General features: G+C 43.7%; 1 protein-coding gene across 4 annotated transcripts in view; it reads left to right on the top strand.

Moving 5' to 3' along the window:
- The window catches only part of ASPDH (aspartate dehydrogenase domain containing), a 205,338-nt gene that overhangs the window by 92,144 nt on the left and 86,634 nt on the right, over positions 1 to 26,560 (top strand). For all 4 annotated transcript variants that reach the window (XM_069726372.1, XM_069726380.1, XM_069726356.1 and 1 more), the window contains exon 3: positions 16,393 to 16,537. In XM_069726372.1, the coding sequence (XP_069582473.1) occupies positions 16,393 to 16,537 (145 nt within the window). The remainder of the gene's footprint in view (positions 1 to 16,392; positions 16,538 to 26,560) is intronic.

The following is a 26,560-nucleotide window of genomic DNA, read 5'->3' as shown; positions in this document are numbered from 1 at the left end:
ACTTTCAGCAGGGTCACAATCTTGCTGTGTAGCGTGCACGGGGAATGTTGCGTTATGGGTCAATGTACCAGCAGACTCATCTATCACTGGCTGGGCAATGGGCAGGATGAGGAGGAAACACAGATATAGGCCCAAAGAATAAAGTGGGCTAAATGCAGTTCAAAATTGGTAACAGGACTAACCAGGGGGCATTGCTTTGTTCAGTGGAGGACAACTGTAATGAGAGGCTGACACAGAGAGTAGGCCCAAATCAGTAAGTAGTCTAAATGCAGTTCAAAATTGGCAACAGTAGTAAACAGGCGGCACAGCTTTGTTCAGTGGAGGAGAACAGCAAGGAGCGGCGGACACCGATAGTAGGCCCCAACCCAACTAGTGGGCCAAATGCAGTTGTTCCATTTAACAACTATTTAACAAGAGCCTGAAGATAGAAGCTCAGGAAAGGCAACCTGGAGAACACCTTGGAGCGGAAGACACCGTCTCTACAACCCAGACCCAACTTGTAGGCCTAATGCAGTGTTGTTTCAACAACTACTTAACGGGAGCTAGAAGATAGAAGCTATGGAGAGGCAACCTGGAGAACACCTTGGAGCGGAAGACACCGTCTCTACAACCCAGACCCAACTTGTAGGCCTAATGCAGTGTTGTTTCAACAACTACATAACGAGAGCTAGAAGATCGAAGCTATGGAGAGGCAACCTGGAGAACACCTTGGAGCGGCAGACACCGTCTCTACAACCCAGACCCAACTTGTAGGCTTAATGCAGTGATGTTTCAACAACTACTTAACGAGAGCTAGAAGATCGAAGCTATGGAGAGGCAACCTGGAGAACACCTTGGAGCGTCAGACACCGTTAGTAGGCCCTACCGAAGTAGTAGCCCCAATGCAGTTTTCAAATTCCTATAGGCTGAAAACCAGACTATTGACGCTCAGCTTTTTTCTGAGGAGGACAGCTGTATTGAGTGGCGCAGACAGACACAGGTAGTAGGCCTTAAACAAAAAATTTGGCTCAATGCAGTTTAAAAAAGGTTACAGGGGTACACAGGCAGCATTGCTCTGGTCAGTGGAGGACAATTTCAATTATGGACCACAGACAGACTTAGCATGCCTACAATTAAAAAAAGGATGCTCTATGCAATTTAAAATAGGTTCCAGGGGTACACGGGCAGCAGTGGTCTGGTCAGTGGAGGACTATTGGAAGGAGGGACCGCAGACAGGCTTAGTAGGCCTAACATAACAAAAGTAGACTGTAGGCACTTTAAAATAGGTTCCAGGGGTACACGGGCAGCAGTGGTCTGGTCAGTGGAGGACTATTGGAAGGAGGGACCGCAGACAGGCTTAGTAGGCCTAACATAACAAAAGTAGGCTGTAGGCACTTCTTTAAAATAGGTTCCAGGGGTACACGGGCAGCAGTGGTCTGGTCAGTGGAGGACTATTGGAAGGAGGGACCGCAGACAGGCTTTGTAGGCCTAACATAACAAAAGTAGGCTGTAGGCACTTTAAAATAGGTTCCAGGGGTACATGGGCAGCAGTGGTGTGGTCAGTGGAGTACTATTGGAAGGAGGGACCACAGACAGGCTTAGTAGGCCTAACATAACAAAAGTAGGCTGTAGACACTTTAAAATAGGTTCCAGGGGTACACAGGCAGCAGTGGTGTGGTCAGTGGAGGACTATTGGAAGGAGGGACCGCAGACAGGCTTTGTAGGCCTAACATAACAAAAGTAGGCTGTAGGCACTTTAAAATAGGTTCCAGGGGTACACGGGCAGCAGTGGTGTGGTCAGTGGAGGACTATTGGAAGGAGGGACCGCAGACAGGCTTTGTAGGCCTAAAATAACAAAAGTAGGCTGTAGGCAGTTTAAAATAGGTTCCAGGGGTACACGGGCAGCAGTGGTGTGGTCAGTGGAGGACTTATGGAAAGAGGGACCGCAGACAGGCTTAGTAGGCCTAACATAACAAAAGTAGGCTGTAGGCACTTTAAAATAGGTTCCAGGAGTACACAGGCAGCAGTGGTGTGGTCAGTGGAGGACTATTGGAAGGAGGGACCGCAGACAGGCTTAGTAGGCCTAACATAACAAAAGTAGGCTGTAGGCACTTTAAAATAGGTTCCAGGGGTACACGGGCAGCAGTGGTGTGGTCAGTGGAGGACTATTGGAAGGAGGGACCGCAGACAGGCTTAGTAGGCCTAACATAACAAAAGTAGGCTGTAGGCACTTTAAAATAGGTTCCAGGGGTACACGGGCAGCAGTGGTCTGGTCAGTGGAGGACTATTGGAAGGAGGGACCGCAGACAGGCTTTGTAGGCCTAACATAACAAAAGTAGGCTGTAGGCACATTAAAATAGGTTCCAGGGGTACATGGGCAGCAGTGGTGTGGTCAGTGGAGGACTATTGGAAGGAGGGACCGCAGACAGGCTTAGTAGGCCTAACATAACAAAAGTAGGCTGTAGGCACTTTAAAATAGGTTCCAGGGGTACACGGGCAGCAGTGGTGTGGTCAGTGGAGGACTATTGGAAGGAGGGACCGCAGACAGGCTTTGTAGGCCTAACATAACAAAAGTAGGCTGTAGGCACTTTAAAATAGGTTCCAGGGGTACACGGGCAGCAGTGGTGTGGTCAGTGGAGGAGTATTGGAAGGAGGGACCGCAGACAGGCTTTGTAGGCCTAAAATAACAAAAGTAGGCTGTAGGCAGTTTAAAATAGGTTCCAGGGGTACACGGGCAGCAGTGGTGTGGTCAGTGGAGGACTAATGGAAGGAGGGACCGCAGACAGGCTTAGTAGGCCTAACATAACAAAAGTAGGCTGTAGGCACTTTAAAATAGGTTCCAGGAGTACACAGGCAGCAGTGGTGTGGTCAGTGGAGGATTATTGGAAGGAGGGACCGCAGACAGGCTTAGTAGGCCTAACATAACAAAAGTAGGCTGTAGGCACTTTAAAATAGGTTCCAGGGGTACACGGGCAGCAGTGGTGTGGTCAGTGGAGGACTATTGGAAGGAGGGACCGCAGACAGGCTTAGTAGGCCTAACATAACAAAAGTAGGCTGTAGGCACTTTAACATAGGCTCCAGGGGTAAACGGGCAGCAGTGGTGTGGTCAGTGGAGGACTATTGGAAGGAGGGATCGCAGACAGGCTTTGTAGGCCTAACATAACAAAAGTAGGCTGTAGGCACTTTAAAATAGGTTCCAGGGGTACACGGGCAGCAGTGGTGTGGTCAGTGGAGGACTATTGGAAGGAGGGACCGCAGACAGGCTTAGTAGGCCTAACATAACAAAAGTAGGCTCTATGCACTTGGAATTATCTTGCAGGGGTACACAGGCAGCATTAGTGTTGTCAGCGGAGGCCGATTGTAATGAGTGTCTGACAGTTAGTACTCCCAAAAAATAAATAGATGTTAATGTCTCGCAATACAACAAAACCAAAAAACAAAAGGGTGGCATACTTAGGTACAGGGGTGGGCTCCTCTGCTGAGTTTCAGACCTAGTAATTTGGCGCAAAGTATTTACTGGTGTAAATATAGGACACTGCCCCTGACTATTTTAAGTAGCATCATGCATGTCAACACATTGGTATTGTCAGTGCCAGGCATTGAAGGATGTCAGCGCATAGACTAAACATTGGTGGAGCTGTGAGAGATAATTTTGCAAATCGTAGAGCACGGTTTGAGCTGGGGGGGGAACTGTCTTGTGGCCGGCGGTACAGGCCCAGGGCCCCTCATGTTACAACGGTGTGTCTGACGTTGGTTGCGCGCCACCACCGCCAGAGACACTTTATTGTACTATGAGGGACCCAGTGGCAGTGCCGTCGACCAAAAGCGTGCACACCCACCTCTTCAGACAAATGGTACTTTCACGGGTGCTTGCGCCAAGTGGCGAGACCACGGCCCCGTGGGGGGAGTTTGGCCATTTAGGGAGGTGTAAACATGTTGTATGCTGGACAAACAGCTGCTGCAAATTACCAGATTAGAAAACTCAGTCAGACCAGTCCACAAGCAAGACCTTTTAATAGGAAAGCTAGGTGTCAGCCGGGAAAGGTGGGGCAAAATAATTCGAAATCCAGGAGTGGTTCATTTTAATGAAGGTTAGATCATCAACATTTTGGGTAGCCAGATGAGTCCTTTTTTCGGTTAATATTGAACCAGCAGCACTGAATACTCTTTCTGATAGCACACTAGCTGCTGGGCAAGCAAGCTCCTGCAATGCATATTCTGCCAATTCAGGCCAGGTGTCTATTTTGGATGCCCAGTAATCAAATGGGAATGACGGTTGAGGGAGAACATCGATAAGGGATGAAAAATAGTTAGTAACCATACTGGACAAATGTTGTCTCCTGTCACTTTGAATTGATGCTGCAGTACCTGTCCTGTCTGCGGTCATAGCAAAATCACTCCACAACCTGGTCAGAAAACCCCTCTGTCCAACGCCACTTCTGATTTGTGCACCTCTAACACCTCTGGTCTGCTGCCCCCTGCAGCTCGTGTGAGAACGATCACCGGCGCTGTGTGCTGGGAATGCCTGAATCAAACGGTCAACAAGAGTTGATTGTTTGGTTGCTAATATTTGTTCCAGGTTCTCATGTGGCATAATATTTTGCAATTTGCCTTTATAGCGAGGATCAAGGAGGCAGGCCAACCAGTAATCGTCATCGATCATCATTTTAATAATGCGTGGGTTCCTTTTGAGGATACGTAAGGCATAATCCGCCATGTGGGCCAAAGTTCCAGTTGTCAAATCTGCGGTTGTGCTGGGTTGAGGGGCAGTTACAGGCAAATCTACGTCACTTGTGTCCCTCAAAAAACCAGAACCCGGCCTTGCCACGCCACCAATTTCCAGTGGCCCCGGAGAAGCTTCCTCGTTAAAAAAATACTCATCCCCATCATCCTCCTCATCCTCCTCCTCCTGTTCGCTCGCTACCTCGTCCTGTACACTGCCCTGACCAGACAATGGCTGACTGTCATCAAGGCTTTCCTCTTCCTCTGCTGCAGACGCCTGCTCCTTTATGTGCGTCAAACTTTGCATCAGCAGACGCATTAGGGGGATGCTCATGCTTATTATGGCGTTGTCTGCACTAACCAGCCGTGTGCATTCCTCAAAACACTGAAGGACTTGACACATGTCTTGTATCTTCGACCACTGCACACCTGACAACTCCATGTCTGCCATCCTCCTGCCTGCCCGTGTATGTGTATCCTCCCACAAATACATAACAGCACGCCTCTGTTCGCACAGTCTCTGAAGCATGTGCAGTGTTGAGTTCCACCTTGTTGCAACGTCGATGATTAGGCGATGCTGGGGAAGGTTCAAAGACCGCTGATAGTTCTGCATACGGCTGGAGTGTACGGGCGAACGGCGGATATGCGAGCAAAGTCAGTGCACTTTGAGGAGCAGGTCGGATAACCCCGGATAACTTTTCTGGAAGCACTGCACCACCAGGTTTAAGGTGTGAGCCAGGAAAAGGAATGTGTTTCAGTTGGGAAAGGGCGATGGCAGCCATGAAATTCCTTCCGTAATCACTCACTACCTTGCCTGCCTCAAGATCTACAGTGCCCAGCCACGACTGCGTTTCTTTCTGCAAGAACTCAGACAGAACTTCCGCGGTGTGTCTGTTGTCGCCCAAACACTTCATAGCCAATACAACCTGCTGACGCTTGCCAGTAGCTGCCCCATAATGGAACACCTGGTGTGCAACAGTGGCAGCTGCGGATGGAGTGGTTGTGCGACTGCGGTTTGTGGACGAGCTCTCGCTTCTGCAGGAGGACGAGGAGGAGGAGGAGGGGGGGCGAACAGCTACAGCCAACTGTTTCCTAGACCGTGGGCTAGGCAGAACTGTCCCAATATTGCTGTCCCCTGTGGACCCTGCATCCACCACATTCACCCAGTGTGCCGTGATGGACACGTAACGTCCCTGGCCATGCCTACTGGTCCATGCATCTGTTGTCAGGTGCACCTTTGTACTCACAGATTGCCTGAGTGCATGGACGATGCGCTCTTTAACATGCTGATGGAGGGCTGGGATGGCTTTTCTCGAAAAGAAGTGTTGACTGGGTAGCTCGTAGCGTGGTACAGCGTAGTCCATCAGGGCTTTGAAAGCTTCGCTTTCAACTAACCGGTAGGGCATCATCTCTAACGAGATTAGTCTAGCTATGTGGGCGTTAAATCCCTGTGTACGCGGATGTGAGGATGAGTACTTCCTTTTTCTAACGAGAGTCTCATGTAGGGTGAGCTGGACTGGAGAGCTGGAGATCGTGGAACTAGCGGGGGTGCCGGTGGACATGGCAGACTGAGAGACGGTTGGAGACGGTATTCTTGCCGGTGCCCTACATGCAGTGTTTCCTACTACGAAACTGGTGATTCCCTGACTGCTTTGGCCTGGCAACGAAACCTGCACAGATACTGCAGGTGGTGCGGAAAATGGTGGCCTTACAGTGACGGAAGGGATGTAGCGTTGCTGACTAGCTTCATTGGCCGAGGGTGCTACAACCTTAAGGGACGTTTGGTAGTTTGTCCAGGCTTGCAAATGCATGGTGGTTAAATGTCTATGCATGCAACTTGTATTTAGAATTTTCAGATTCTGACCTCTGCTTAAGGTAGTTGAACATTTTTGACAGATGACTTTGCGCTGATCAATTGGATGTTGTTTAAAAAAATGCCAGACTGCACTCTTTCTAGCATCGGATACCTTTTCAGGCATTGCAGACTGAGCTTCTTTAACCGGATGGCCACGCTGTCCTCCAACTGGTTTTGGCTTTGCCATGCGTTTTGGGCCAGATACGGGCCCGGCAGATGGAACCTGTTGCGATGTTGATGCCTGCTGCGGCCCCTCCTCCTCTGCTTCAGAACTAATGCCGCCTGCACCCTGTTCCCCCAATGGCTGCCAATCAGGGTCAACAACTGGGTCATCTATGACCTCCTCTTCTATCTCATGTGCAACTTCGTCTGTGTTACCGTGTAAGCCGGAGGTATAGCGTTCGTTACGGGGCACCATAGTCTCACCAGGGTCTGATTCTGGATCAGTACACTGCGAGGGCAATGTTGTGGTCTGAGTCAAAGGAACAGCATGGCTGTGGCTGTGCATCTGTGCACTCCATGTCCGATTCAACTTGTAATGGGCATGGCCTGTTAACTGTTTCACTTTCTAACCCAGGATCGGTATGTGTAAAGAGCTCCATGGAGTAACCCATTGTGTCGCCTGACGCATCCTTCTCTGTTGTTGTTTTTGCTGAACAGGACAATGGAGTGACTTGTCCCTGAGCGTGAACATCCACTAACGACGCGCTGCTTTTACATTTACCAGTTTCAGAAGAGGAGGCAAAAGAGCTAGAGGCTGAGTCAGCAAGGAAAGCCAAAACTTGCTCTTGCTGCTCCGGCTTTAAAAGCGGTTTTCCTACTCCCAGAAAAGGGAGCGTTCGAGGCCTTGTGTAGCCAGACGACGAACCTGGCTCCACAGCTCGAGACTTAGGTGCTATATTGTTTTTCCCACGACCACCTGATGCTCCACCACCACTACCATCATTACCAGCTGGCAATGAACGCCCACGGCCACATCCTCTTCCACCAGACTTCCTTATTGTTTTAAAAACGTAACCAAAGTAACGGTATTTGTTACTGTAAAACAACTTACAAGGTGAACTCAAACTTCTGTAGGATTTAGATATCCCTTTATAGGTGGGTGAGACTGCAAGGAAAATCAGGCACAATGTTAGACACTCGGTTTTCTGTGACGCAAAATGAGACAGATGCCACACACGCAGGACTGGCACTGAAGCACAAATGCCAATATTAATCTCCCACTATTTATTTTTTTCAGGGAGAATTTAAAAAACAAAATAAAAAAAAAACAGACACTAGGCTTTCTGTGGCCCACAATTTGAGAGAGATGGCACACACGACTGGCACTCAAGCACAAATGCCAATATTAATCTCCCACTATTTATTTTTCTTCAGGGAGAATTTAAAAAACAAAAAACAAAAAAACAGACACTAGGCTTTCTGTGGCCCACAATTTGAGAGAGATGGCACACACGACTGGCACTCAAGCACAAATGCCAATATTAATCTCCCACTATTTATTTTTTTCAGGGAGAATTTAAAAACCAAAAAACAAAAAAACAGACACTAGGCTTTCTGTGCCCCACAATTTGAGAGAGATGGCACACACGACTGGCACTGAAGCACAAATGCCAATATTAATCAACCACTATTTTTTTTATTATTTCTGGGAGAATTGGCAAGAAATCAGGCCCACTGTTAGACTGTATGTTTTCTGTGCCAGAAAATGAGACACAGATGCCACACACAGGACTGCCACTGATGCAGATTTGCCAATTTTAATCTGCACCCTTTTTTTTTTATTCAGGGAGACTAGTGAATAAATCTGGGCCACTGTATTAGAGTATATTTTCTGTAGCAGAAAGTGGCTTGAACAGATGTAACGAAAAAAAAAAAAAAAAAAGGGACTGTCCTACAATTAGTATCTCCCTGCAGTTATCTCAGCAAAGTATGGCAGGCAGCAATAACAAGGAGTGGACTGCCGCACAAATTAAATAAAAAGTGTGGACAAACAAACAAAATAGCTGTGCAGAAAGGAAGGAACAACAGGATTTGTGCTTTGAAAAAAGCAGTTGGTTTGCACAGCGGCGTACACACAGCAATGCAGCTATCAGGGAGCCTTCTAGGGCAGCCCAATGAGCTACAGCGCTGAGGAAAAAAAATGTAGCCTCCAGTGTCCCTGCAAACAAACGGTGGTGTTGGACAGTGGAAATCGCTACAGCACAAGCGGTTTGGGGGTTAATGGACCCTGCCTAACGCTATCCCTTCTTCTGACGAAGCGGCAGCAACCTCTCCCTATGCTCAGATCAGCAGCAGTAAGATGGCGGTCTGCGGGAACGCCCCTTTATAGCCCCTGTGACGCCGCAGACAGCAAGCCAATCACTGCAATGCCCTTCTCTAAGATGGTGGGGACTGAGACCTATGTCATCACGCTGCCCACACTCTGCGTCCACCTTCATTGGCTGAGAAATGGCGCTTTTCGCGTCATTGGCGCGAAAGTCGCGTACCGCATGGCCGACCCCACACAGGGATCGGGTCGGGTTTCATGAAACCCGACTGTGCCAAAAGTCGGCGACTTATGAAAATGACCGACCCGTTTCGCTCAACCCTACTTACTACTAATGTGTGGGTTCATTCGATGGGAAATACAACTGCAGACAAATTTACCCACCAGCTATTATGCCTTGGAAATGACAGGTTCCCTACTGATTCCACTACTGGTCTCATTTCCCTTCCGGAAGATTTTTGTGAAATGACATCTTCGGTAATGGAACTTATTGACCAAGTTTTCCCTGATATTTGTAACAATTTTAATAACCATCAGTGGTTATGTGCAATCCTAGGGCCTAAAAATGATAGTGTCATCTTCATAAATCTACTAATTCAGAGAAGGCTGCCTGGTCTAATGACAACATACATGTCCAGTGATTCAGTCACGGAGAGTGAACAAGTCATAATGTATCCATTGGAGTTCCTGAATTATTTGGAGCCTCCTGGAATGCCACCACATAAGCTCACTTTAAAAATAGGAGCCACAATAATTTTGCTTCGGAACCTTGACCCACCAAAAATGTGTAACGGCACAAGATTGGGCATTAAGAGTCTCATGCCCAATGTTATTGAAGCCACTATTCTTATGGGAAACTCTAAGTTTTCATTCCACGTATTCCTTTGCTACCAAGCGACATGCCCTTCAATCTTAAGTGTTTGCAGTTCCCAATCCGACTTGCATTTGCTATGACTATAAACAAAGCACAAGATCAATCAGTTAACGTAGCCGGCATTAATTTGGAGAGCCCATGTTTTTCACATAGACAGTTGTACGTTGCTTGTAGATAACCTAGAGTAGGTAACCCCAAAATTCTTTTTAGATATGCACCTGAAGATAAAACCAGAAACATTGTTTACCAAAAAGCACTACAATAGATAGATGTTTAACCAATTTTACTAATTGCCCGTGAACTACTTATAGATTACTCTGGAGGGAGGGGGGAAGGGTTGCACTATGTTGTAAATTGGGTGTAAATGTTTTATATTTTTGTGTAAGGTGCATACATTTTCATTTTTGATAAAAAATAATTTAAAAAATAGTTGTAATAGCTTAACCCCTTTACCCCCAAGGGTGGTTTGCACGTTAATGACCGGGCCAATTTTTACAATTCTGACCACTGTCCCTTTATGAGGTTATAACTCTGGAACGCTTCAATGGATCCTGGTGATTCTGACATTGTTTTCTCGTGACATATTGTACTTCATGACAATGGTAAAAATTCTTTGATAGTACCTGCGTTTATTTGTGAAAAAAATGGAAATTTGGCGAAAATTATGAAAATTTCGCAATTTTCCAACTTTGAATTTTTATGCAATTAAATCACAGAGATATGTCACACAAAATACTTAATAAGTAACATTTCCCACATGTCTACTTTACATCAGCAATTTTTTTTGTTAGGGAGTTATAAGGGTTAAAAGTTGACCAGCAATTTCTCATTTCTACAACACCATTTTGTTTTAGGGACCACATCTCATTTGAAGTCATTTTGAGGGGTCTATATGATAGAAAATACCCAAGTGTGACACCATTCTAAAAACTACACCCCTCAAGGTGCTCAAAACCATATTCAAGAAGTTTATTAACCCTTCTGGTGCTTCACAGGAATTTTTTGAATGTTTAAATAAAAATGAACATTTAACTTTTTTTCACAAAAAATTTTATTCAGCTCCAATTTGTTTTATTTTACCAAGGGTAACAGGAGAAAATGGACCCCAAACATTGTTGTACAATTTGTCCTGAGTATGCCAATACCCCACATGTGGGGGTAAACCACTGTTTGGGCGCATGGCAGAGCTCGGAAGCGAAGGAGTGCCATTTGACTTTTTAATGCAAAATTGACTGGAATTGAGATGGGACGCCATGTTTCGTTTGGAGAGCCCCTGATGTGGCTAAACATTGAAACCCCCCACAAGTGACACCATTTTGGAAAGTAGACCCCCTAAGGAACTTATCTAGAGGTGTGGTGAGCACTTTGACCCAACAAGTGCTTCACAGAAGTTTATAATGTAGAACCGTAAAAATAAAAAATCATATTTTTTCACAAAAATTATCTTTTCGCCCCCAATTTTTTATTTTCCCAAGGGTAAGAGAAGAAATTGGACCCTAAAAGTTGTTGTACAATTTGTCCTGAGTACGCTGATACCCCATATGTGGGGGTAAACCACTGTTTGGGCGGATGGGAGAGCTCGGAAGGGAAGGAGCGCCGTTTGACTTTTCAAAGCAAAATTGACAGGAATTGAGATGGGACGCCATGTTGCGTTTGAAGAGCCACTGATGTGCCTAAACATTGAAACCCCCCACAAGTGACACCATTTTGGAAAGTAGACCCCCTACGGAACTTATCTAGAGGTGTGGTGAGCACTTTGACCCACCAAGTGCTTCACAGAAGTTTATAATGCAGAGCCGTAAAAATAAAACAAAATTTTTTTCCCACAAAAATTATTTTTTTAGCCCCCAGTTTTGTATTTTCCTGAGGGTAACAGGAGAAATTGGACCCCAAAATTTGTTGCCCAATTTGTCCTGAGTGCGATGATACACCATATGTGGGGGGAACCACTGTTTGGGCACATGTGAGGGCTCAGAAGGGAAGGAGTGCCATTTGAATGCACACTTAGATGGAATGGTCTGCAGGTGTCACATTGCGTTTGCAGAGCCCCTAATGTACCTAAACAGTAGAAACCCCCCACAAGTGACACCATTTTGGAAAGTAGACCCCCTTAGGAACTTATATAGATGTGTGCTGAGCGCTTTGACCCACCAAGGGCTTCACAGAAGTTTATAATGGAGAGCCGTAAAAATAAAACAAAATTTTTTTCCCACAAAAATTATTTTTTAGCCCCCAGTTTTGTATTTTCCCGAGGGTAACAGGAGAAATTCGACCCCACAATTTGTTGTCCAATTTGTCCTGAGTGCGCTGATACCCCATATGTGGGGGGGAACCACTGTTTGGGCGCATGGGAGGGCTCGGAAGGGAAAGAGCTCCATTTGGAATGAGGACTTAGATGGAATGGTCTGCAGGTGTCACATTGCATTTGCAGAGCCGCTAATGTACCTAAACAGTAGAAACCCCCCACAAGTGACACCATTTTGGAAACTAGACCCCCTAAGGAACTCATCTAGATGTGTTGTGATAGCTTTAAACCCCCAAGTGTTTCACTACAGTTTGTAACGCAGAGCCGTGAAAATTAAAAAAAAAAATCTTTCCCCCCAAAATTATTTTTTAGCCCCCAGTTTTGTATTTTCCCGAGGGTAAGAGGAGAAATTCGACCCCAAAAGTTGTTGTCCAATTTGTCCTGAGTACGCTGATACTCCGAATGTTGGGGGAAACCACCGTTTGAGCTCATGGCAGAGTTCGGAAGGGAAGGAGCGCCATTTGGAATGCAGACTTAGATGGAATGGTCTGCAGACGTCACATTGCGTTTGCAGAACCCCTAATGTACCTAAACAGTAGAAACCCCTCACAAGTGACCCCATATTGGAAACTAGACCCCCCAGGGAACTAATCTAGATGTGTTGTGAGAACTTTGAACCCCCAAGTGTTTCACTACAGTTTATAACGCAGAGCCGTGAAAATAAAAAATCTTTTTTTTTCCCACAAAAAATATGTTTTAGCCCCGAGTTTTGTATTTTCCCAAGGGTAACAGGAGAAATTGGACCCCAAAAGTTGTTGTCCTATTTGTCCTGAGTACACTGATACCCCATATGTTGGGGTAAACCCCTGTTTGGGCACACGGGAGAGCTCGGAAGGGAAGAAGCACTGTTTTACTTTTTCAACGCAGAATTGGCTGGAATTGAGATCGGACGCCATGTCGCGTTTGGAGAGCCCCTGATGTGCCTAAACAGTGGAAACCCCCCAATTATAACTGAAACCCTAATCCAAACACATCCCTAACCCTAATCCCAACAGTAACCCTAACCACACCTCTAACCCTGACACACCCCTAACCCTAATCCCAACCCTATTCCCAACCGTAAATGTAATCTAAACCCTAACTGTAACTTTAGCCCCAACCCAAACTGTAGCCCTAGGCCTAACCCTAGCCCTAACCCTAATCCTAACCCTAATCCTAACCCTAGCCCTAACCCTAGCCCTAACCCTAGCCCTAGCCCTAACCCTAACCGTAGCCCTAACCCTAACCCTAACCCTAGCCCTAGCCCTAACCCTAGCCCTAACCCTAGCCCTAACTCTAACCCTAGCCCTAATGGGAAAATGGAAATAAATACATTTTTTTAATTTTTCCCTAACTAAGGGGGTGATGAAGGGGGGTTTGATTTACTTTTATAGCGAGTTTTTTAGCGGATTTTTATGATTGGCAGCCGTCACACACTGAAAGACGCTTTTTATTGCAAAAAATATTTTTGCGTTACCACATTTTGAGAGCTATAATTTTTCTATATTTTGGTCCACAGAGTCATGTGAGGTCTTGTTTTTTGCGGGACGAGTTGACGTTTTTATTGGTAACATTTTCGGGCACGTAACATTTTTTGATCGCTTTTTATTCTGATTTTTGTGAGGCAGAATGACCAAAAACCAGCTATTCATGAATTTCTTTTGGGGGAGGCGTTTATACCGTTCCGCGTTTGGTAAAATTGATAAAGCAGTGTTATTCTTCGGGTCAGTACGATTACAGCAACACCTCATTTATATCATTTTTTTATGTTTTGGCGCTTTTATACGATAAAAACTATTTTATAGAAAAAATAATTATTTTGGCATCGCTTTATTCTCAGGACTATAACTTTTTTATTTTTTTGCTGATGATGCTGTATTGTGGCTCGTTTTTTGCGGGACAAGATGACGTTTTCAGCGGTACCATGGTTATTTATATCTGTCTTTTTGATCGCGTGTTATTCCACTTTTTGTTCGGCGGTATGATAATAAAGCGTTGTTTTTTGCCTCGTTTTTTTTTTTTCTTACGGTGTTTCCTGAAGGGGTTAACTAGTGGGCCAGTTTTATAGGTGGGCCGTTACGGACGCGGCGATACTAAATATGTGTACTTTTATTGTTTTTTTGTTTTTATTTAGATAAAGAAATGTATTTATGGGAATAATATTTATTTATTTTTTTCATTATTTTGGAATATTTTTTTTTATTTTTTTTTACACATTTGAAATTTTTTTTTTTTACTTTTTTACTTTGTCCCAGGGGGGGACATCACAGATCAGTGATCTGACAGTGTGCACAGCACTCTGTCAGATCACTGATCTGACATGCAGCGCTGCAGTCTTCACAGTGCCTGCTCTGAGCAGGCTCTGTGAAGCCACCTCCCTCCCTGCAGGACCCGGATCCGCGGCCATCTTGGATCCGGGGCTGGAGGGAGCAGGGAGGGAGGTGAGACCCTCGCAGCAACGCGATCACATCGCGTTGCTGCGGGGGGCTCAGGGAAGCCCGCAGGGAGCCCCCTCCCTGCGGGAAGCTTCCCTGTACCGCCGGCACATCGCGATCATCTTTGATCGCGGTGTGCCGGGGGTTAATGTGCCGGGGGCGGTCCGTGACCGCTCCTGGCACATAGTGCCGGATGTCAGCTGCGATAAACAGCTGACACCCGGCCGCGATTGGCGGCGCTCCCCCCGTGAGCGCCGCCGATCGCGCTGGACGTACTATCCCGTCCATGGTCATAGGGGCCCACCCCACATGGACGGGATAGTACGTCCGATGTCAGAAAGGGGTTAAACTACACTAGATGCAGACCCGATTCTAACTCATCGGGTATTCTAGAATATGCATGTCCACCTAGTATATTGCCCAGCAACGTAGTATATTGCCCAGCCACGTAGTATATTGCCCAGCCACGTAGTATATTGCCCAGCCACGTAGTATATTGCCCAGCCACGTAGTATATTGCCCAGTCACGTAGTATATTGCCCAGCCACGTAGTATATTGCCCAGCCACAAAGTATATTGCCCAGCCACATAGTATATTACCCAGCCATGTAGTATATTGCCCAGTGACGCAGTATATTGCCCAGCCACGTAGTATATTGCCCAGTCACGTAGTATATTGCCCAGCCACGTAGTATATTGCCCAGCCACATAGTATATTCCCCAGTCACATAGTATATTGCCCAGCCACGTAGTATATTGCCCAGTGACGCAGTATATTGCCCAGCCACGTAGTATATTGCCCAGCCACGTAGTATATTGCCCAGCCACATAGTATATTGCCCAGTCACATAGTATATTGCCCAGCCATGTAGTATATTGCCCAGCCACGTAGTATATTGCCCAGCCACGTAATATATTGCCCAGCCACGTAATATATTGCCCAGTCACGTAGTATATTGCACAGCCCACGTAGTATATTGCCCAGCCACGTAGTATATTGCCCAGTCATGTAGTATATTGTACAGTGATGGAGTATACAGCACAGAGTCATGTAGTATACAGACTTAAAATAAAAAAATAAACATATACTCACCCTCCGTTAAAGTCCTGGCCCTGTATGCGGTGCACGTGGCAGCTTCTGGTCCCAGGGTTGGTATGGGCGCAGGACCTGTGATGACGTCGCGGTCACATGACCGTGACGTCATGGCAGGTCCTTGTCGCATACCATCCTTGCCACCGGAACCTGACGCTTGCATGGAGCGGTTCCCAGAGCGTCGCGAGGAGCGGGAAAGGCGCCGGAATGTGAATATATGATGATTTTTTATTTTTTTATTATTTTTAACATTAGATATTTTTACTATTGAGGCTGCATAAGCAGCCTCAATAGTAAAAAAGTTGGTCACACAGGGTTAACAGCAGCATTAATAGAGTGCCTTACACCACGGCATAACGCGGTCCATTAGCGCTGCCATTAACCCTGTGTGAGGGCTGACTGGAGGGGAGTACGGAGCGGGCACTGACTGTGGGGAGGAAGGAGCGGCCATGTTGCTGCTGGACTGCACCCGTCGCTGATTGGTCGTGGCAATGGTCGGACTCGTGGGCATTTTGCCACTACCAATCAGCGACTTGGATTCCATGACAGACAGAGGCCGCGACCAATGAATATCCGTGACAGAACAACGGAAGTGACCCTTAAACAATTATATAGTAGATAATATGTATTGAATATGTAAAATCAATAAAAATGTTGAAATTAAAAAAAGTTGTTGTTCACATCAATGTTACGACAAATTAGGAAAATGCCAAAATAATAAAAATTTAAAGTGGACAAAATTTAATGTAGCACTCTGAAAATGTCAATTTCAGGATGACACTGAAAATTTTACTTTAGCTACCGTAACCAACAATTTAACATATTTTCCCCGAACGAAGCCGCGGGTATTCTACAAGTAACTGTATGTTTTTTGGCTGTAGGTAATTACCTGGTGAAACAAATTCAACAAGATGGCGACAGATGTGGCATGGAATTAGCATTTGTTTGGAATAGGACAATAGAAAAAATGAAGGCGAGCATCGAGCCACATCTACAGCTCCATAATCTGGATGAGTTTAAGGAACGGTAAATTATAAGTTACTTCCAAATATATGATTGTATCTCTAAGGTGATAAAGGAGGAACGGAAGGACCTCTGTTCCACTAACTTTGTATCTGTAATCTCACACATGTCCTACACTAACCCTACATCTGTAATCTCACACATATCCTACACTAACCCAGTATCTGTAATCTCACACATATCCTACACTAACCCAATATCTGTAATCTCACATATATCCTACACTAACCCTACATCTGTAATCTCACACATATCCTACACGAACCCTACATCTGTAATCTCACACATATCCTACACGAACCCTACATCTGTAATCTCACACATATCCTACACTAACCCAATATCTGTAATCTCACACATATCCTACACGAACCCTACATCTGTAATCTCACACATATCCTACACGAACCCTATATCTGTAATCTCACACATATCCTACACTAACCCTACATCTGTAATCTCACACATATCCTACACTAACCCAATATCTGTAATCTCACACATATCCTACACTAACCCTACATCTGTAATCTCACACATATCCTACACTAACCCAGTATCTGTAATCTCACACATATCCTACACGAACCCTACATCTGTAATCTCACACATATCCTACACGAACCCTACATCTGTAATCTCACACATATCCTACACTAACCCTACATCTGTAATCTCACACATATCCTACACTAACCCTACATCTGTAATCTCACACATATCCTACACTAACCCAATATCTGTAATCGCACACATATCCTACACTAACCCAATATCTGTAATCTCACACATATCCTACACTAACCCAATATCTGTAATCTCACACATATCCTACACTAACCCAATATCTGTAATCTCACACATATCCTACACTAACCCAATATCTGTAATCTCACACATATCCTACACTAACCCAATATCTGTAATCTCACACATATCCTACACTAACCCTACATCTGTAATCTCACACATATCCTACACTACCCCAATATCTGTAATCTCACACATGTCCTACACTAACTCAATATCTGTAATCTCACACATATCCTACACTAACCCTACATCTGTAATCTCACACATATCCTTCACTAACCCTACATCTGTAATCTCACACATATCCTACACTAACCCAGTATCTGTAATCTCACACATATCCTACACTAACCCAATATCTGTAATCTCACACATATCCTACACTAACCCAATATCTGTAATCGCACACATAAACTACACTAACCCTACATCTGTAATCTCACACATATCCTACAATAACCCTACATCTGTAATCTCACACATATCCTACACTAACCCAATATCTGTAATCGCACACATATCCTACACTAACCCAATATCTGTAATCTCACACATATCCTACACTAACCCAATATCTGTAATCGCACACATATCCTACACTAACCCAATATCTGTAATCTCACACATATCCTACACTAACCCAATATCTGTAATCTCACACATATCCTACACTAACCCAATATCTGTAATCTCACACATATCCTACACTAACCCTACCTCTGTAATCTCACACATATCCTACACTACCCCAATATCTGTAATCTCACACATGTCCTACACTAACTCAATATCTGTAATCTCACACATATCCTACACTAACCCTACATCTGTAATCTCACACATATCCTTCACTAACCCTACATCTGTAATCTCACACATATACTACACTAACCCAGTATCTGTAATCTCACACATATCCTACACTAACCCAATATCTGTAATCTCACACATATCCTACACTAACCCAATATCTGTAATCGCACACATAAACTACACTAACCCTACATCTGTAATCTCACACATATCCTTCACTAACCCCACATCTGTAATCTCACACATATCCTACACTAACCCAATATCTGTAATCTCACACATATCCTTCACTAACCCTACATCTGTAATCTCACACATATCCTACACTAACCCAGTATCTGTAATCTCACACATATCCTACACTAACCCAATATCTGTAATCTCACACATATCCTACACTAACCCAATATCTGTAATCGCACACATATCCTACACTAACCCTACATCTGTAATCTCACACATATCCTACACAACCCAATATCTGTAATCGCACACATATCCTACACTAACCCTACATCTGTAATCGCACACATATCCTACACTAACCCAATATCTGTAATCTCACACATATCCTACACTAACCCAATATCTGTAATTGCACACATATTCTACACTAACCCTACATCTGTAATCTCACACATATCCTACACTAACCCAATATCTGTAATCTCACACATATCCTTCTCACTAACCCTACATCTGTAATCTCACACATATCCTACACTAACCCAATATCTGTAATCTCACACATATCCTACACTAACCCTACATCTGTAATGGCACACATATCCTACACTAACCCTACATCTGTAATGGCACACATATCCTACACTAACCCAATATCTGTAATCGCACACATATCCTTCACTAACCCTACATCTGTAATCTCACACATATCCTACACTAACCCTACATCTGTAATGGCACACATATCCTACACTAACCCTACATCTGTAATCTCACACATATCCTACAATAACCCAATATCTGTAATCTCACACATATCCTACACTAACCCTACATCTGTAATCTCACACATATCCTACACTAACCCAATATCTGTAATCTCACACATATCCTACACTAACCCCACATCTGTAATCTCACACATATCCTACACTAACCCAATATCTGTAATCTCACACATATCCTACACTAACCCTACATCTGTAATCTCACACATATCCTACACTAACCCAATATCTGTAATCTCACACATATCCTACACTAACCCAATATCTGTAATCTCATACATATCCTTCACTAACCCCACATCTGTAATCTCACACATATCCTACACTAACCCAATATCTTTAATCTCACACATATCCTACACTAACCCAATATCTGTAATCGCACACATATCCTACACTAACCCAATATCTGTAATCGCACACATATCCTACACTAACCCAATATCTGTAATCGCACACATATCCTACACTAACCCTACATCTGTAATCTCACACATATCCTACACTAACCCTACATCTGTAATGGCACACACATCCTACACTAACCCAATATATGTAATCTCACACATATCCTACACTAACCCAATATCTGTAATCTCACACATATCCTACACTAACCCTACATCTGTAATGGCACACATATCCTACACTATCCCAATATCTGTAATCTCACACATATCCTACACTAAACCAATATCTGTAATCACACACATATCCTACACTAACCCAATATCTGTAATCGCACACATATCCTACACTAACCCCACATCTATAATCTCACACATATCCTACACTAACCCAATATCTGTAATCTCACACATATCCTACACTAACCCAATATCTGTAATCTCACACATATCCTTCACTAACCCCACATCTGTAATCTCACACATATCCTTCACTAACCCCACATCTGTAATCTCACACATATCCTACACTAACCCAATATCTGTAATCTCACACATATCCTACACTAACCCAATATCTGTAATCGCACACATATCCTACACTAACCCAATATCTGTAATCTCACACATATCCTACACTAACCCAATATCTGTAATCTCACACATATCCTACACTAACCCAATATCTGTAATCGCACACATATCCTACACTAACCCAATATCTGTAATCTCACACATATCCTACACTAACCCAATATCTGTAATCTCACACATATCCTACACTAACCCTACATCTGTAATGGCACACATATCCTACACTAACCCAATATCTGTAATCTCACAGATATCCTACACTAAGCCAATATCTGTAATCCCACACCAGGGTAGGAGTCCTGAGGAGAGAATTTGCATATTCCCAGTGCATTCTGGGATAAGTGAAGAGTCTCCGCGAGCTCAAAGAACACTGGATTTTGGCCTTTTCACCTGAAAGGAGGATATCGGTAAACTTTTTTGACACAATTTTTGCCGCTTTAATATCTCTTTAACAGTAAGAACATGGAAGATACCAGGAACCACTTGGTGAGCTGCATTTCTTGCTACATGTTCACAGGCTTACCTGTGGAAAAGCCTAACTTCACATGCCAGAAATGCAAGCTTGTGTCCCTGTTGGAGAAAAAGTTGCAAAATCTAGAAGAGAGGTTAGCTACATTGAAAACCATTAAGGAAGGTGAAGAGTTCTTAGAGCAGAATTATCTCTTCATGTTACAGAAAGAGAATAAATTCAAAGTGCACCTGAAGAAACAGAGAAATGGAAGCTTGTGACACAGAGAAGCTGGACGATCGGGAGGCAGTTAGCACCCATACTGCTCACGAACCAGTACAAGGCTCTCATGCAGGAAGAAATACATGACTATAAGACTTTACCCACAAAGAACAACCTTGGACGCCCTCAGAGTCCTCCTGGATGGAGAAAGAAAAATGTTGTGAAGAGGAAATGGAGAGTTGTAGTCATGGGGGATTCCCTGTTGAGAAGAACAGAATTCGCTATCTGCAGACCGAATATAACATCATGAGAAATGTGCTGCTTTCCAGGTGCAAAAATTAAAGACATCACCACAAGAAAGGACCTGGAAACCATCTGCAGCGACTTTGAAAACTTAGGTAAGAAAGTAAAAGAACTGGGAACGCAGGTGCTTTTCTCTTCCATCCTCCCAGTGGATGGCCATTGAACAAGGAGGTGGAATAAGATTCTGCATGTGAACAACTGGCTATGTCGATGGTGCCATCAGCTAGGATTTGAATTTCTGGATCACGGAGTGAATTACCTATATGATGGACTGCTTGCTAGAGATGGGGTGTACCTTGCGAAGACTGGAAAACATGTATTTGGAAGTTGCCTTGCTACACTCATCAGGAGAAATTTAAACTAGAACAATGTGGGAAGGGAAGCAAAATGCCAGAAGAAGCCATACACATGACAAATACTATTGAGAACTCTGCTATTAGAAGTGGAAGGGAAGAACAAAGACAAAAAAAAAAATCGAAATAATAAAAGTAAAGGAGGAAGAGAAACCAATCTGTTTCTATATAAATGCACAAAGCATGGGCAACAAACAAGGAAAATTGGAACTACTAACACAGGAGAAGAAATATGATGTCATTGGAATCACTGAAACTTGGTGGAACGATACACATGATTGGAATACAAGGCTAGAAGGATAAAACTTATTTGCAAGAAACAGACTTGAAAAATGAGGAGGAGGTGTTGCATTGTATCTTAGAAAAGTAAATATCTGCACAGAGATCCAAGCTTCAGAGGCTGGGAGTTCTGTGGAAATTGTTTGGGTAAGAATACAAGGAGAGAACAATGGAAAGGACACCATTGTAGGCATTTAGTATAGGCCGCCTGTGCAAGCTGAAGATATGGATGAACTCTTTATGCATCAAATGGCCAAGTTCTCCAAAAAATATGACATAGTGGTCATGGGAGATTTCAACTACCCAGACATTTGTTGGGAATCTCTCTCAGGCAAAACTAACAGGTCAAGCAAATTCTTATCCTCTCTTGCTGACAACTTTATCTTCCAAAAGGTAGGGGAGAAAACAAGGGGATCTGCTACCTTGGATCTAATCCTTATAAACAGGGAGGAAATGGTTGAGGAGGTAAGAGTGGTTGGGACCCTAGGAGGTAGCGACCATGCTATTTTAGAATTTTGGGTAACTAGAGGAGGAAGACCTGTGAAGACTCAGACTAAAAGGTTAGATTTCAGAAAGGCAGATTTTAAGGGACTCAGAAAGAGAATCGGAGGGATCCAATGGCTGGATATCTTTAAGGACAAAAATGTCCAGGAAGGATGGGAAATCTTGAAAATTGAGATTCTCAAAGCACAATCGTTAACAATTCCAAAAAGAGGGAATAATACAAAGCATTTAAGGAAACCAGGATGGATGAACATAGAACTTAAACACATGCTAAAAAGGAAGAAAAAAATGTTTATCAAATGGAAAGAGGTAGGCATATCTAAAGAAGAATATAATGCTGTCTGCAGAGTCAGATTATCTAAAGCTGACAATGAATTAAGGCTTGCAAGAGACGTCAAAAGCTATAAAAAGGATTTTGGGGATATGTCAAAAGTAAAAGAAAAATCAAAGATGCTATAAGATTTTCACAGAATGAAAAAGATGAAATGGTGAGAAAGGATGTTGAGAAGACTTTTAAATTCCTATTTTGCATCTGTTTTCTCCCAGAAAGGAAATGTAACATCAACTGATCTTCACTGTCCTATTAAAGGAATAGAAGAATCCAGGATATCTATAAACAGAAATATAGTGAGGAAACACTTAGCTTACATAAATTAATTCAAGTCTCCAGGCCCAGATGAATTACACCCCAGAGTACTGAAGGAGATAGCAGAAGAAATTTTTGAACCACTCTCCATAATCTTTAAAAAATTTTGGAGAACAGGAGAAGTCCCAGAAGACTGGAGAAGAGCAAATGTTGTTCCTATCTTCATAAAGGGGAAGAAGGTGGACCCGGGGAAATATAAGCCGGTGAGTCTGTCTTCCATACCAGGAAAGCTCTTTCAACAAATTATTAAACAACATGTATGTAAGTACCTCGATAAGAATGAAGTGATTAACCTGATTGAGCATGGGTTTGTAACTAATAAGTCTTGTCAGACTAACTTAATTTCCTTCTATGACAGAATTACTGCCTGAGTGGATCAGGGAAATGCTGTAGATATAGTATATCTTGACTTCAGCAAAGCATTTCACAAAGTATCTCACACCATCCTTATTAAAAAAATGACTAAGTATGGAATGGACAAGGCAACTGTTAGGTGGATTCATAACTGGCTTAGTGAACGGACCCAAAGAGTGGTCTGGTCGTAAATGGCTGCACATCTAGTTGGAAGAATGTCTCCAGTGGGGTACCACAGGGTTCTGTCCTGGGCCCTGTATTGTTCAACATCTTTGTCAATGATTTAGATGACGGAATTGAGGGTACACTGATTAAACTTGCTTATGACACAAAGCTAGGAGGGATAGCTAATACTAGAGAAGAGAGACAGAAGATTTAAAAAGAGATAAATAAACTGGAGCAGTGGGCAGCAACTAGCAGAATGGTTTTTAATAAGGAAAAATGCAAAGTACTACACCTGGGCAATAAAAATGAAAAAAGCATATACGGAATGTGAGGAATAGGGCTAAGCAACAGCAAATGTGAAAAAGACTTGGGTATACTAATAGATCATAAACTGAACATCAGTCAACAGTGTGATGCAGCAGCAAAAAAGGCAAATGCAATTCTGGGATGTATTAACAGAAGCATACAGTTTAGATCACGTGAAGTCATTATTGCCCTCTACTCCTCTTTGGTCAGACCTCATCTGGAATACTGTGTCCAGTTTTGGGCACCACATATTAAAAAAGACATCAACAAACTGGAGCAAGTTCAGAGAAGAACAACCAGAATGGTGACCGGTCTGCAAACCATGCCCTATGAGTAACGGTTTCAGGATCTGGGAATGTTTAGCTTGCAAAAAAGAAGACTGAGAAGATACTTAATAGCTGTCTGCAAATATCTCAAGGGCTGTCACATTGTAGAAGGATCATCTTTATTCTCATTTGCACAAGGAAAGACTAGAAGCAATGGGATGAAACTGAATGTAAGGAGGCACAGATTAGATATTAGAAAATCTTTTTGAGAGTGAGGGTGATCAATGAGTGGAGCAGGCTGCCACAAGAGGTGGTGAGTTCTCCTTCAATGGAAATCTTCAAATGGAGGTTGGACAGACATCTGTCTGGGATGATTTAGTGAATCCTGCTTTGAGCAGGTGGTTGGACCAGATGACCTAGGAGGTCCCCTCCAACTCTACCATTCTATGATTCTATGAATTTTACATATCTTACGCTGACCCTATATTTGTAATCTCACACATATCCTACACTAACCCTATATCTGTAATCTCACACATATCCTACACTAACCCTACAGTTTAAATGGAAATTATTCATACCCATTCAAATTTTTCACTCTTTGTTTTATTGCACCCATTTGGTAATTTCAAAAAAGTTATTTTTTTCTCATTAATGTACACTCTGCACCCCATCTTGACTGAAAAAAAGCAGAAATGTAGACATTTTTGCAAATTAAAAATTAACTGAAATATCAGCTGGTCATAAGTATTGAGACCCTTTGCTCAGTATTGAGTAGAAGCGCCCTTTTGAGCTAGTACTGCCATGAGTCTTCTTCGGAATGATGCAACAAGTTTTTCACACCTGGATGTGGGGATCCTCTGCCATTCTGCCTTGCAAATCCTCTCCAGTTCCATCAGGTTGGATGGTGTACGTTGCTGGACAGCCATTTTCAGGTCTCTCCAGAGATGCTCAATTGGGTTGAGGTCAGGGCTCTGGCTGGGCCAGTCAAGAATGGTCACAGAGTTGTTCTGAAGCCACTCCTTTGTTATTTTAGCTGTGTGCTTAGGGTTATTGTCTTGTTACTGCTACCTTTGTTGTCCCCTGTATTCTCCTATTACCTAATACCTGCATCATCCCTGTTTAACTTTTTATCTCCCTGCGGGGTGTATTCCCCTGTTAAGTAAACTTGTTAACCCTTGCTCTGCCTCCTGTCTGTCACCACATCCCGCAACTTGTTCACACCGAGTGTACCTTAATGTGAAAAAAATTAACTTTTTTGCATTTACCAAATGGCTGCAATGAAACAAAGAGTAAAAAATTTAAAGAGGTCTGAATACTTCCCGTACCCACTGTTTATCTAAAAAATATGTGTACAGTCACAGCACAGATATAAAAAAAAATGAATTGATTAACAGGTTCAGTTCAAATAGAAGCATACAATGAAATAGAAAAAAGTATACCAGAACCATTTATACCACAAAAACATATAGTACACTTTGTTGATTACAACAATATAAAAACATTTAATAATAATAATAATAATTTTTATTTATATAGCGCCTACATATTGCGCAGCACTTAAAGGTACCGTCACATTAAGCGACGCTGCAGCGATCTAGACAACGATCCCGATCGCTGCAGCGTCGCTGTGTGGTCGCTGGAGAGCTGTCACACAGACAGCTCTCCAGCGACCAACGATGCCGGTCTCCTGGTAACCAGGCTAAACATCGGGTTACTAAGCGCAGGGCCGCGCTTAGTAACCCAATGTTTACCCTGGTTACCAGCGTAAATGTAAAAAAAAACAAACACTACATACTTACATTCCGGTGTCTGTCCTCCGGCGCTGTGCTTTCCTGCACTGTCAGCGCCGGCCAGCCATAAAGCAGAGCGGTGACGTCACCGCTGTGCTTTACGGCTGGCCGGCGCTCACAGCCAGTGCAGGAAAGCACAGCGCCGGGGGACAGACACCGGAATGTAAGTATGTAGTGTTTGTTTTTTTTTTACGTTGACTCTGGTAACCAGGGTAAATATCGGGTTACTAAGCGCGGCCCTGCGCTTAGTAACCCGATGTTTACCCTGGTTACCAGTGAAGACATCGCTGAATCGCCATCACACACGCCGATTCAGCGATGTCTGCGGGAGGTCCAGCGACGAAATAAAGTGCTGGACTTTCTGCTCCGACCAACGATGGCACAGCAGGATCCAGATCGCTGCTGCGTGTCAAACTGAATGATATCGCTAGCCAGGACGCTGCAACTTCACGGATCGCTAGCGATATCGTTCAGTGTGACGGTACCTTTACAATTAAGCGGGGACATGTACAGACAATAAATTCAGTACAAGTTAAGACAATTTAAACAGTGACATTAGGGGTGAGGTCCCTGCTCGCAAGCTTACAACCTACAAGGAAATTGGGGGGACACAATAGGTGAGAAGTGCTTGTTATTTCAGGTCTGGCAATTATAATAAATAGGGATTTTCATTTAAAGCTGCATGATCCGGTCATCAGCCCGTGTTTAAGTGCAATAGTCAAGTATCAAGTGCAGTTATCGTGTGCATGGAGGATGTGGAGACAGATGAATAGTAGGGTGCAGATT

This window comes from Ranitomeya imitator, chromosome 1 (genome assembly GCF_032444005.1).
Source record: "Ranitomeya imitator isolate aRanImi1 chromosome 1, aRanImi1.pri, whole genome shotgun sequence".
NCBI lineage: Eukaryota > Metazoa > Chordata > Amphibia > Anura > Dendrobatidae > Ranitomeya > Ranitomeya imitator.
The sequence above is the reverse complement of the archived record's forward strand: the minus strand, read 5'-3'. Positions and strand labels throughout refer to the sequence as shown.